General features: G+C 38.1%; 1 protein-coding gene across 1 annotated transcript; it reads left to right on the top strand.

The window, feature by feature from the left end:
* The first annotated feature begins 7,225 nt into the window (after nucleotides 1-7,225).
* LOC122666138 (dehydrin HIRD11-like) lies at nucleotides 7,226-7,938 on the top strand. Its single transcript, XM_043862301.1, has 2 exons — nucleotides 7,226-7,409; nucleotides 7,575-7,938. The coding sequence occupies exons 1-2, from the start codon at nucleotides 7,327-7,329 to the stop codon at nucleotides 7,885-7,887; spliced, it is 396 nt and encodes a 131-aa protein (XP_043718236.1). The 5' UTR covers nucleotides 7,226-7,326; the 3' UTR covers nucleotides 7,888-7,938.
* Nucleotides 7,939-15,296: the final 7,358 nt, after the last annotated feature.

Below are 15,296 nucleotides of genomic sequence, written 5' to 3'. Positions count from 1 at the left end.
ACTGCGAGCTTACTTCAATGACGATAGAATTTATATTAAAAAAAAAAGGAGCATCCCAGGGCACGAGGGCCCCCTGCTATTGCAGGGTTTTGGAGGGGCAAATGTACACAGCCTTACCCCCTTGCTTCGCAGAAGGGGCTGTTTCCAAGTTTTGAATCCATAACCAACATATTGGAACAACCATTTCTGCTATGCTTGGCAAAATGTTTATCTACCTGTCACGTGGCAGTCCATCTGTACCAAATTTGGTGCACAGGTGTCCCCGCAGTCCCCCATCTACCTTTTAAATTTCAGTTTGATCCAAATTATATACAGGGGAGTAAACAAAGGTCAAAAAATGATTAAAAAGTCGAAGTTAAAGAGTAAAATTTAACTTTTTTAAATAGGAAGAGCACCATGAACCGTCAGTAAAAATGGAGCATAGGTTGGTTGTCCTCAGAGTAGTAAACGAGACACGGGTTGGACTGTCGGAGTATGAGTTTCCTGTTGGGGACTTTTCTGGAGAGCAAGGAAGCTCTCTGAAATGCTATGTCGAAAGGTCTTGGATGCATCAGAGAATCTCATTATTGGTCGGAAGAACTCAAATAGAGGTCCAAGAGGAAGGTAAATTTCAGATCAGGGGGTTTAGATCTTCTAATCATACTAATCTGCTATGTGTGCAATCTTGAACAGGGGAATCTTTTCATTTATGGGTCTGAGTAACTTATCCTTGTAATAAGTCAATCAGGGTGTTATTTGGGTCTTTGAATAGTGTTAGGTTCACGTGAACTGATGATTTGAAAGACTGATCAAAGAATGGATTTAGAATTTCGCTCATGTTGGAAATTATCACAATCCTATGCTCATTGTGTCCAACTTTTTCTCTTAAAACCATTATAATGACCATTGATAGATAATGATGTGAATACATCTACCAAATCAGTGCTCCAAGAAAACTGTTTTGAGGTTCAGGTTCTATTGGGGCTAGAATTTTTGGGAAATGAAAATCTTTAGATTTCTCCTTATCCACAAATTCGGTACCAACGCGGTAGATTGTGTTGCGTGGGCATGTCAGAGTTGTACGACTCAATGATATGTGATGGAATAAAATCTAACTTCTAACCAGGTATGAAAATGAAATCTTTCCAGTGCTTCGATTACTCCAAGGACTTTAAGGAAAAGAAAACCACAATAGAAGAAGAAAAAGAAGAAGATTGAAAATCAAATTGATAACTTAACAGTAACATAACCATTGAAAATGCTTACACCTAACTGTTGAACACATACAATTTGGTGTTGAACTACACTAAACGACACTAACTACACCAAATCTTTATTGCTAGTAGTGCATTTGTTGAAATGCTTGCGTTTTGCTTAGCGATGAACTGTCTTCTGAAACACGAGCCAAAAAACAATATTACTGGAGTTATTCTCCAAGCACGACCTACATGAATGCCTCTTGAAACATGGGCCAATGAGACATTGGGGGTCAGAATCTAACTCTAACAAAAAATTACAGGATAAACATCTACATCTAAAAAAGATAAGATGATGAAAAATAAATGATAAATTCTAAAGAGTGTCGTTGGCGAGAGCTTGCTCTTCTTCGCATTCTCTTCTTTTATAATTGCTCCCCTGGTAATTGTGGTAGTTTTAGCAACTTTTCATTTCTCATTTTGAATTTGAATTTGAATTTGAACATCTTTAGGTGGTTAAGTAACTGTCCACAATCTCGTGCACCACATTCCCATTTTGTTGTTCAAATTCAAAAAGAAACCCCTTTCATGGCACGTGCAATGCATGATCTTAAAGCATGTACGGTATTTTGATCAATGATCGAAAATAAGGGGTAAATTTTGTAAATTAGGGTGTAAACAATTTCTTACCACATGCATAGTTGAGTGCGTGGGTAGGATTGTATTAAATAGGAAGAGTTGCAGGGTTGAGCGTAAGTCCATGGGAATCCAACCAATGTAGTCCACCTTTTTAACCACACTTGCGGACAAATAAAGCTGGCCAAATTTTTTCTGTGCCGGAGGTGCAGGCTGCGTCCAGACACATAGGGGTGAGCAAAATGACCCCTTACCCCTACATGACAGGTCCATGTGTCTGGGCACAGGCTGCGCTGAGGCACAGAGAACATCAGCCCAATAAAGCTGTGTCTGGTTTTTTTTTAAATAATTTTCATATAACAATGGAACGTGAAATTTCAAAAATCACAAAACATAACAAAAAAGGGACAGGACTAGTGCACGAGAGATACATGGGCCTGCTCGAACCTATCTTATAGGGAGCAGAAGGATCTTTGGTCATTTTGAACGGGCATCTATGCTCATCCAATTGTACTCAATGCAAACCATTCATATTCACGTCCGTGCACGAAAACTATTGCTAAAAAAAAGAAAGAAAATCCTACCTTGTGTCACATAGTGAATTGGGCTCCTCTCCTACGAGCCCAACGTTGGAATAATCACAGCCCCCACACAGGCACACATCTCTGCACGCACAACAGCTGAGTACGGTTGGATGCCTCCCTAAACACTCCCTATACGGTGGGGTTGCAGGAGAGGATTCTGATCCGTCAGACGGTGCCCGTCTTACTGTGACCTGAAAAAAAAATAAAAAATTCTCCAATCTTGAGAGGAGAGAGTAGCTGAGCAATTGAATATGATCGGTGGCCAAATATCTTCTCCCAACGAATACCAACAAACAAAGAATCAGAATTGCGACAAAGAAGGGGATAATACATGTCATGGTTTCTCTTGGATGCTTGCTTTGTAACAAATGAAATCCATGGACTTTATTAAAGGAAAGAAAGATCTGATTTTTTTTATTTGATGCTTCACTTAGCCTGGAAAGCTTAATCCGATAGGATTCGAGACTTTATTTTTTAGAATGTAACGAATTTTGTCTTTAATCTTCTTTAATGTTACTTTCCCTCCAATCCCTCCTGCCTCTACGGCCGACACCAGCGACATGTAGCGGTATCATTTCGATTTCGGAACCGATACTCGTTCCTAACACCTAAACAATTACGGTTGTTAGTTACATTTTGTTACTTTGAAGTTTGGACAGTCTCATGACTTTATCCATTTCTAAAAATGTCATCCAATATCTACTTGCCACGTAGACGCGTCTTTGACTGTCATATTGATGTGGTTAAAGCGTGTAGGTAGCTGGTGAATCCTTTAATTGTTTCTGAAATTCTGACTGTTCACGTGGCCGACCTATCCTTTAAGTTGATAATACTTTTTTTTAATTAATGAAGTACTGACATAGAAAACCAATCATTACATCACACGTGTTAAGAAAAAGTCGCAATCCTTAGCACCATACAATCTTGTGGCCTATAACCTTTTCAGATGTCGGTATCCGCACAGTTCCCCTAGACTTGGGCTGAAGGGAGAAAAAAAAATAATAATAAAAAATAGAGCAGATATTTTGTGGATTGGTGGACCCAGATTCTTTCTTTGCATTCAAGTTTTATCCCAATTAAATTTGAGAAAGGTCGGCGATCTCTGTGAGGGAACGTGGAGCCTAGAAGAAAGGGATGGGGCAGTCATTTCGCCTTTTCTCTAAGTCTAGATGTGGGTGGGTGATATATTTTTCATAGAAAACTTTCTTTCAATTTGTTATAAAAAAATCAATTTATACAAGTTTTTAGGGATCAGTATTGAATCAGCCAATGCCAGATGTATGGTAGAATACAAATAAAAGGTAAAATGGTAAAAAAATATTGGTGTAGATATCTTTGAGGGTAGAAACGTCTAATATAATTGATATTGATTGATCTGTATGTATCAATTTTGAAACTGATCGATATTCGATCCAATACAATGAACTAAATCTATGGACATATACATAGGAGGTATTTGATTGAATTTAAAATTTATTTCTATCAAAAAAATAAAAATAAAAATGTACACATCATCAATGAATAGTTGAATTCAGAACACTTCATCGATCGATGTGATATAGAAAATAGAAATAGTTGACCAGCCTAGTTGTTTGGTACGAAACTGGAGTTTTGAGTGGAATTTGATTTTGGAGCAAGTGGAGAAAGGAAAGATGTCGGCACCCGCCAAAAAAATTTCTGTTCGGGCAAACGTTGAAAGGGAGAGCTGCCCTCATCCCTATCCAACAGTTTGACACGCACGAGCCGCACGATATGCATAAAAATTGGGTCCAAAATTAATATCACTTTTTTATGGGGGTGCGCTTTCTAATATTTGGAGGGGAGTGCAGGGTCACGTGCACACACGGCAGATAATGAGAGCACACATGCTGATATCTCATAAATGGGATTTCCACTTTTCATGTGGGTAAGATCATCATTGTATCCTTACTATGTTTGAATCATTATCCTCTCTTGTTACAGCACGATACTGTAACACATCGTGTGGTGCTGCAGAGGCCATGTGACACAATGGGCCCCACATGATGCACATGGCCTCTACAGCCACCGCACAATGCGTTACAACACCGTGCTGTAACAAGAGAGGATAAAAATTGACTGTGTTTAGGCATGACTTGTGCCCCCCAAACATAGAGCATTTCTCTCTTTTTTAATTAAAAATAGGTAGAAAGAACACTACTTGGTTGTGTGCGGTGTGCTGCCCTTGCACCCAAATGCAGGGGCACGCAAAATGACCATTGTGCTCTTGCAAAATTCAGCCTTTCCATGGGGTTATGGCGATCTGCACGCCCTATGTCTGGACACAGGGGCAGCGCACTACACACACCCAGGTAGCGTTCTTTTGCCCTTAAAAAATGCTTTAGACCCACTGAAGATGAATTCCGAATGGTTAAGATGTGGTCTCTTGGATAAATAATGGATAATCTAGATAGGATACTTGTCATATATACTAAAATTCAACAATAAACTCCCCCCCTGTATGGCCATGCATCTCCATATATTTTTATGCATCCCTACCATATTCAAACCATTATTGTGAAATCTCCTATAATCCAGGATTTTCAAATCTTTTATTTTGTCACTTGATAAACTCCATTTAGGCTATAACTTGACTCTTGAGTAAGGGACCTAGAGGTCTTTTGGAACCCATTCAACATGCCACATGTTAGCTTTTTGCCCTACAATTATCATTTTTATTAAGGGAGAAAGAACGTTGATCAGTGTTGTGCCTGGGCGTGTACCTACGCCCAGACACAGCCCGACGTGAAAAGATTGATGCTGCCCTCGGAAAGACGAAAAGGACCAGGGGCAGCGCCGGACTGTATTTGGGTGCAGGTACACACCCAGGTACAACACCGGTTAACATTCTTTTTCCCTTTTATTAAATAAATAGAAGGAAGGGGTACCTAAACACCCATTGAGCTGGGGCAAAACTACATGGACGGGTTATAATTTCCATGTGGCAGCAACATACTTCGTAATGTTAGATCAAAATATTTTTATCCAAAAAAAAAAAAAAAAACAGTTCAAAATACAAGGAGAAACTCAAATACAAAGCTAGTCATATGTATCATGAAATTAACATATGAGCAATCAATAGGGTGAGTTATCAAACCAATGCTTCAGATTGGCCGCAGGGATCCTCCATGTGGCTTAATTACAACTATGGCCATATAGACTGCCTAGTTGTATGAGCCAGTTGCGATACTTTAGCCACAAATAAATGGAGAGAGTTTTCCTTCACCCATGGAGTAGGGTCCATCCATCTATCTAGGGTCATTAGTACCCTACCAGTTTAAAGTATGAAGTCGATAATGCCACACTACTATTCTCGATACTCATCCCAAGACACAAAAACCCATGGTCTAGGGATTTCCCATTCACTATGGGAGTGAGGAAACTACCTCCTAAATACATTAGGGTGAAATCTTTCTAGTTAGCAATGCATGGGCAAAATTGGTGGGTGGCGACTTTGTCTTGTAATGAAAGAGCTGTATGACAATTTTGATTTTTAAATCTCTATGAAACGATTTACATTCATTTGCTTTATCCATCCAATTCATCCACTTTAGCTCAAGATGCCATTAATAGAGTTAGGATCACATTCATGTATGAGAACCATAAGCCAAGTTCTCGTATGTCTTCTGTTCGACGCATGGATTCCACAAAAATCGGAGACCTAGGCTACGTATCCTTCTCTCTCTCTCTCTCTCTCTCTCTCTCTCTCTCTTGGTTTATCAGTTCTTTTTCATTTTTTATATTTGTTATCATTTGATTTCTTATTAAATCTCTCTTATTTTCCTTTATTTTTATTCATTTCCATCTTTTTATTCTTATTTAAATTTATTTTTTTTATTTTAATCCCGTTTTGACATAATGGTTTTACGCATTGGTCTTGGCCAATATCAATTTGATACCAATAAAGATTAAATATAATATAATATTAATAAAATTGTTCCCAAACAATCTGATACTGATACATGTCGATCAATGTAGCACGATATGATGATTTAGCGACATGATGAACGGTTTAGCAATATAGCAGCATGGCAATATCGCACTTTGGCATCATGATGATATGACAATTTGATTTGGGACATGCCGATCTGGTATCGAATTTTTTTATATGTATTGGTTGGTATTGATATCAGGCGGGGACAATATCGATTTTTACCAATATCTTATTATTTTTAGTCTTTATCAATATTATATTGGTGAAGGTCGTGCTTGGCGTGTTAATCAAGTGCTCACTTCTTGAACGCTTAGACACGAGTTCGAGTCCTGGAAATAGTCTCTTTGAAACTTTCCCCAGTTTTATCAAAAAAAACATAAAATAAAACCCCTCTCCAGACCCTGCTAAACGCGAGAATCTTGTGCACTAGTATAGCCATTTTATCAATATCATATTGGTATAAATCGGGAGAGAAGGAGAGAAAGAGAGAAAGAGAGAAAGAGAGAGGAGAGAGAAAAGGAAAGAAGAAGTAGTAATCGGTTAATGCAATGGAAGAAATAAGGAATCCACGCGTAGGCCTAAGGTGGTATACGAGAGTGGGAACTTGATTCGAGTAGTGTTGGAATTAATGCTTTTGAATTGCAATGTGGCCAATTACTCAATTTTTCAGACCAAACTAAACTGATCTGCCGCGTGGCAAATCAAAGTGTCCTTCCACCATGTTTCTTTCTTCATGGGGTTGCCGCCTATCAAAACTGCTCCCAAGTCCTAATAGATAATAAAGAGAGACAAGAAAGATCTTTTGTGGGTTGATTCGGATTCTGGAGTGGAGTCCTATAAATAGCATCACCGGGAAGCTTAGTTTTCCACTACAAATCAGAGCCGAGGTCCATTAACTAACACATCGTTTAGTTGAAACCAGAAAGAGTAGGAGAGGGAAGAGCTAGCGTGAGTTTATAATCGTTTGTGGTTTGTGAGAATGGCAGGAATTTTGCAAAAGATCGAGGGCGCCCTTCACATCGGAGGGAACAAGGAAGAAGACAAGAATAAGCACCCGGTGGATCAACACAATTACCCGGAAGATCAGCGCAAGTACCCGGTGGATCAGCATAATTACCCAGAGGATCAGCGCAAGTACCCGGTGGATCAGCACATGTACGCTGAGGATCAACACAAGTACCCGGTGGATCAGCATATGTACGCTGAGGACCAACACAAGTACCCGGTGGATCAGTACCACCAGGAGAAGGAGAAGGAGAAGGAGAAGGGGGGGTTCATGGACAAAGTGAAAGACAAGATCCATGGAGGAGAGAATCAAGAGGGAAAGTACCCAGTGGATCAGCAAAAGTACCCGGAGGATCAGTACAACCAGGAGAAGGAGAAGGGAGGGTTCATGGAGAAAGTGAAGGAGAAGATCCATGGAGGAGAGAATGAAGAGGGCAAGGAGGGGGAGAAGAAGAAGAAGGAGAAGAAGAAAAAGAAGGACGGCGAACACGACGAAGACGGCCATAGCAGCAGCAGCGACAGCGACAGCGACTAGATCCCTCTCCGGTCTCCATACCCACCACTCTCATCATGATTTACGTATAGGTACGTTTATTAATTGTATTAGATCTACAGATTTGATTTCCCTTTTTTCTGTTTTTTGGGAATGCTAGGGAGGGTTCCAAGTCGCCAGATCTGTGAGCTAATATTCGTTTGTACATCATCTCATTTCTTATGGTTTTCTTGTGTTTGTTTGGATTTTTGCAGAGATGACAGAGATGAAATGGAGTCTTTTTAGGTGTTTTATACTGCTCCTAGTGAAGTAGTACTACAGTTTGTGTTATGTAATAATGTTTTGGAAGGAGAGTGAATTTATAAGGTTTTATAACCTTTTCTCACACTCTATGTATGTATATAATTAATGGTAATGAAGATCTAATAAATATAGTCTTATTTGTCTCCGTTCAATTTTCTTCCTCATCTATTTAGGACAAAGAGTTTGCCTGTTTCCGGTCTGCCTTTTTAGGTTATATTTGGATGCCAAGAAAAGAAAAGGAAAAATATATAATAAGATAAAAAAACGTGATAATGCAAGAATAATTGATTTATATGGAGGGATGGAGTTACGGAGATAGTCTGTACTCTCTACAATAAGGAGATTTCATCCATCACTATTCACTAACCCTCCAAGGGCTGTGTTTGTTTGATGAGGAGGATGGGGTGAGAATATTGTGGGATTGGGTCCTACAATATAATATATTGAAGAATATTGGTAGAATTTTTACTTTTTAAATGAAGAGTGATAAAAAATACAGATCTAGATCCTTTACTGTCAAGCTGCCAGGTAGGTTCTTGCTGCCCAAACACGGGGTTACACACAATTACTGCTTTACCCTCACTCGGACAAGGCATTTGGGCAAGGGTAAGGCGGATATTGTGCGTAGCCCTGTGTCAGAACAGCACGGTCCTACAGGGCAACTTGGTAGTAGAGGATCCAAATTCTCAAAAATACTTTATTTTTTATAAGACTTTGAATAATATAGGGGTGAAATTTTTAAGCGTCATACCGGAAGATAAATCATTTAATGTTGTTTCTTGAGTTTTTATAAGCTCACCACAGAGAGTTAAACAAATAAGATTGATGTAGGATTTTGAAATACCACATCAGTACTTTTCCGCCTCACCCAAAGCCGTCAAAGAGACTGACCCAAAAGAATCCACGAATCTTACTTCATCATAAAATAAGACTCATAGTAGTAATAGAAGAAGAAGAATAAGAAGAAGAGACAAAAAGGGAAGGGTAAGGGTGGGCGTGGGGATGATCCCCTCACCCCTAGTGGTCTACCGGTACTGAACAGGTAAACAAAAATATCTAAGGGTATTTTGATAATTATGTATAAAAAATATCTAAGAGTGTTTTGATAATTATTTTATCCCGTAATACCCACTGAATAACTTAATCCTACCTGTGATTTGATTGGTTGAATAGCAAGCACCCTCACCATGGTGGTGTAATGACTGTTATGACTTATGAGTGAATCGGTAGACAAATTTTATAAATACAAAGTTTCGGTGGTTATTTTGGTAAATTAAATAATTCGGAAGAGTTTACCATACTTATAGTAGAATACAAATAGCTGGCCATAAGATGGTTAAAAAAATATTGGGCAAGAGAACGTTATCTGATTGTGTGGCTTCTACATCAATGCGGGCCAATGAAAGCATACATGCAAGTATCATGGTTGATGGGATTTCTGTCTTTTCATTAGGAAGGGTGGTCATTTTCTGTTCACCTGTCTCTAAGCACAAGGACCACGCAAATAGGTAGTGTTCTTTTTGTCAAAAATATTGGTATAAGTTTCTTTGAGGGTAAAAATATCTTATACGATTGATAATTCGATATGTATTAATATCAGTATCAGTTTTGAAACTAATCGATATTCGATCCCATACTGTGAACTAAATCTATGGATATATGAATATGCATCAGAGAGGTATTTGATTGAATTTGAATTTGAATTTGAATTTGACTTTGAAAATTTACACATCAATCTTCAATCCAGAGTTCAGAACACTTCTTTGATCCATGCCGTGAAATAAAAATATGTGATCTGCTGAGAAAATCTGTAAATACAAGGCAACCTAGAAAACCTTTGCCACGAGATAATACTCCTCTTTAAACAAAGAGTTGGGTTTAGAATTTGAGGAGGTAAATATCTATTTAGGATTTTTTGGAAACGGCTTTGGGGCTAGTGGTTTGGTACGAAACTGGAGTTTGAGTGGGATTTGATTCTGGAAATCATAACAAGAAGTGGCCGGACAAATGAAAGATGTCGGCACCCTCTAATCTAAAAGATAATGTTTTTTATTAAATATAAAATGGGAGAGAGAAAGAAAAAAATATGTTATTAGACGTCTGCTCTCATCCTTATTCAACAATTGAAAAGCACCACTATGTGTAGGGCCATTATCCTCTTAAGTTAATACTCAGTATAGTTGTCCGGTTCTTCTCATAAGGGGCAAAAATGACGATCTAACCTCTTATCCGAACACACTACGTGGATGTGGTTAAGTCGTCATTTTTGCCCATCCTATGAGAGGAACCGAACAATCGGATGGGGCAGGGAACCTGACAGGAAAAAAGTTCAATATATGTATATACATGGTTATGCATAAAAACTGGATCCAAAATTAAAATAATTTTCCTATTACAAAAAATGCTTTAGACCCATTGAAGATAAGTTTCCGTTGATGGTTAAAAATTTTATTATTTGATAAAAAATTATCGTAATTTCTAACATTTGGATAGGATACTCGTCATGTATACTCAAATTCAGCAATAAACTCCCCCATGTATTGGCATGCATTTCTTCTCTTGATCGTTTGTGCCTTTTTTCGGGCATACCCCCCCCCCCCCTCCCTTTTGCTCCTTAGGATCAGTCTGTACAATTAGATGTTGCCATCAATGATTGCCAACTCCATTTCTAAAAAATCCCATTTCTATCCATGATCCCTACGATATTGAAACTATTATTGTGAAATCTTCTATAATCCTGAATTTTCAAATCTTTATTTTGTCACTTGATAAACTCCATTTATGCTATAACTTGACTCCTGAGTAAGTTAAAGTTTGATTATTTTTTATGTTTTTTGTGTGAAAGATTAAAAAAAAAAAAATTAACATATGAATGAAATGGAACATAACAATTTAACAATTGAAAATACAATGGAAAAATCTAATAGAAAGCTAGTCATATGTATCATGAAAGTTAACATGTGAGCAATCAAGAGGGTGATTTATCAAACCATGGCTACGATTGGATTGGTATCATCCCCAAATAATTTGGTATCGATACATGTTGATCAACATAGCACGATATGACAATTTGGCGATGGTTCGTCATGGCTTCCTTTCCATGGTGTCCATTTGCAGCAACGGAGGCCAACTCCCAGCAGTTATGGCACCATGGCGACGATTTGACGATATAATGATATAATAGTATGACGATTTAATGATGTGGCACCATGGGGATTCGGTTGGGGATGATATCGATTTTTTATTGGTATTGAATTTGCAGAATCGGATATTTTGTATTTGTATCAATTGAGGACGATACTGGTTCGATACCGAATTTTACTAATATTTTATTATTTTTGAAACTTTATTGATATCGGATTGGTAGCGAACAGGACGATACGTAAGACTATTGTTGATAAACATTGAAAGTGAGAGTCGGTTAATATAAAGGAAGAGAGAATGAATGGAACTCACGCTTTGGCCAAGGGGATGTACGAGAGGCAGTCGGAACTCAAGTTCGGATAGACTTGGACTTGGCTGTGCTTTGATTTGCAGTGGCCATCTCTATTTTTTCAGACCAATATCTGCCATGTGGCAAATCAAAGCGTGTATCAAAACCAAAACTCCTCCCGAGAGATATTAATAGAAAGGAAGATCTTTTCAGATCTTTATTTGTGGGTTGATTTGGATTTTGGAACCCTACCTACCCTATAAATAGTAACATCGAGAAGCTCAATTTCCACTACAAATCTGATGGAGTTGAATTAGCACATCATATCGTTCTGTTGAAACCATAGAGAGAAAGAGAGAGAGAGAGAGTAAATTAAAAGCGTACGTGAGTTTATCATCGTTGTGAGAATTAATGGCAGGAATAATGCAAAAGATATGGGCGGGAACAAGGAAGAAGACAGGAACAAGCACCCGGTGGTTCAGCACAATCACCCGGTGGTTCAGCTCCAAAAGGGGAAACAGAAGGAGAATTGTGGGTTCGTGAACAAAAAAGTGAAGGACAAGATCCATGCATGGAGCTGAGGAGATCATGAAAAAATGAGAGAACCAAGAAGACAAGGAGTGCGATGGTTCCAAATTAGCTAGTTCTGTGAGGTTTTCTTCTGTTTTTGTTTGGATTTTTGTAGAGTTATGGATATGGAATCTTTTAGGTTTTTATTTTTTAATAATCGTAGTACTGCTCCTAGTGGAGTTGTATATTTTACAGCTTGTGTTATGTAATTACGTTTAGAAATTAAGGAGAGTGGATTTATAAGGTTTAGAAACCTCTCTCTCTCTCTCTCTCTCTCTCTCTGTGTGTGTCTCTGTGTATGTATATGATATGGTGATGAATATTTAATAAACTATAGTCTTACTATTGTCTCTGTTCCTGCCTCAATAAACTCCTTTCTAGGCTATGTTTGGATGCCATGAAAAGAAAAAAAAAATATGTAATAAGACAAATCGTGACCAGAATGATTGATTTTATATGTCTCTCTCTCGACACCTTAATTCATATGATATGAAATCATTCACTCATCCATAATGAGACATTCTATAGAAGAAGGGGACCTACAAAACAAAAGGAAAATTATTGCTTCACCCGCAATGATGTACCTATCCTTTGTTATTTTCATGAGCATGAAAATAAAAAATATCTAAGGGTGTTTTAGTAATTATGTTTACTCTCAAGCTTTGTGATCTGGCTGCCTTTGAGCCTGGGCTCGGGCTCAACTTGGTTCAAACTTTATTAATTCCCTAAGTAAGGCCCAGTCCAAACGTTGTCCTATGCCTAACTCATATACACATGAAGGGAAAATGATGTCTCAACTTGGTGATGTTTCCTACGCCATCAAATATGGACCAATGGGTGAGTACGTCTGGGAATCTACCTTGGTTGGGGGTAGAGGCGTCATCCCGTGGTGTCCTATGAGAGGGCGTAGGAAACCACCAAGTAGAGATCTTTTTCCCTATTGGGCAAGAGAATGCCTACCTGGTCGTGTGACCGCTATGTCAGCACGGGTCCAATGGGATCATATGTGCATACATCATGGACGTGGAATTTTGGGAGCGGAATGGTCGTTCACGTCCACATGTGTCTCAACATTGGAACCACGCGAAGAAATGGCGTTCTTTTACCCAAAAACATTGATATAGCTGAATAGGTATCTTTGAGAGCAAAAACGTCTAATATTACCCAAAAACATTGATATAGCTGAATAGGTATCTTTGAGAGCAAAAACGTCTAATATGATCGATATGAATCGATATATATTGGTATTAGTATTAGTATCAGTATCAATTTTAAAACTGATCAATACTCAATTCGATAACACGAATTAAATCTATGGATATGTGGATATACATAAGAGGTATTTGATTGAATTTGAATTTGAAAAATTTACACATCATCAATCCTGAGTTCAGAACACTTTCTTTGATCCATGCTGTGATATAGAAATCATGTGAGCTGCTGCTTAGAAAATCTCTAAATACAAACCAACTTGGAAAACTTTTGCCACAAGATATACTCCTCTTAAACAAAGCGTTAGATTAAGCATTTGAGGAGGTAAATATCTATTTAGGATTTTTAGGCATGGGGGCCCTAGTGGATTGGTAAGAACTGGAATTTTGAGTGGGATTTGATTTGGAAGTTATAACAAGAAGTGGACAAAAAAAAGATGTCGGCACCCTCTAATCCAAAGGATAATGTCTTTTATTAAAATATAAAATTAAGGTAAAAGTTTTTTTTTCTTTCTTTTAGGGTAAAAGATTTTATGCATTGGTAAATGCTGAATGGGAGAGAGAGAAAAATATATTAGATTTTATAAACTTTTTGTTAAATATTTTTATTTTAATACTCTTTCGAGACAATGGTTTTACATATCGGTATTGGCCAATATCGATCTGATACCGATAAAAATTAAAAATAATAAAATATTAGTAAAATTGTTATTGGACCGGTATAATTTTAGAGATGTAAACGGATCAGATTCGGTTCGGATAGTGTTATATCTGCATCCACATCTGATTATTTTTCGGACGGATTCGGATAGTGCTAAACAAATACGGACACGGATATGGATCGGGTATTTTATCCATTTTCATGTAAATATAGTTTTTCGGATAGCTATAGCCTATCCGTATCCGTTTAGCTTTCGGACGGATTCGGATAGTGCTAAATGGATATGGACACAAATACGTACGAAAATGGATTTTGGCTATTCATTTACATCCCTGTATAATCTCCAAACGATTTGATATCGATACATGTCGATCAACATAGCACGACATGATGATTTTATGATATGGCACCATGGTGGTGACGATTTGGCGATATGATCATACGTCGGTATGACGATTCAGCGATATGCCGGGTTGGTGATGTTGCCCCATGGCGATTCGGTTGGGGATGATACCGCTTTTTTCTATAGGTATTGGATTTGTCAAATCGGGCATTTTGTATCAGTATCAATTGGGGACGATATCAATCTGATACCAATTTTTATTCATATTTTATTATTTTTTTAATCTTTATTGATATCGATCGGGACCATACTTAAAAACTATTGTTGATAAACACAAACAGAGATCGAGAGTCGGTTAATACAACAGAAGAGAGAATGAATGGAATGATCCACGGTGGTGCTGTGCCGCACGATGCGCACAGCACCCGGTGTAGTACTGGGGGCGATAATTTTCCATGATCCACACGATGGCCAAGGGGATGTATGAGAACTTGATACGGATACACTTGGAATTACCGTGCTTTAATTTGCTGTGGCCAACTCTATTTTTTCAGACCTAGCTGATCTGCCATGTGGCAAAAGTGTCTACCAAAGCTGCTCTCAATAGATAATTGTTTTAAAGAAAGAAAGAAAGAAAGAGATAATAACAGAGAGGAAAGATATTTTGTGGTTGATTTGGACTTTGGAACCCTATAAATAGTTACATGGAGAATCAGAATTCCATTAACACATCGATAGTTCTGTTGAAACCAGAAAGAGAAAGAGAGATTATCATCGTTGTGAGAATGGCAGGAATCATGCAAAAGATCAAGGGAGAGAACAAGGAAGAAGACAAGAACAAGCACCAACAGGGGAAGAAGGAGTGTGGGATCATGGACAAAGTGAAGGACAAGATCCATGGAGGAGGACGACGAGGAGAGAAAGGAGGGA

Source organism: Telopea speciosissima, chromosome 1 (genome assembly GCF_018873765.1).
Source record: "Telopea speciosissima isolate NSW1024214 ecotype Mountain lineage chromosome 1, Tspe_v1, whole genome shotgun sequence".
Taxonomy (NCBI): domain Eukaryota; kingdom Viridiplantae; phylum Streptophyta; class Magnoliopsida; order Proteales; family Proteaceae; genus Telopea; species Telopea speciosissima.
This window is presented reverse-complemented; position numbering and strand designations above follow the sequence as displayed.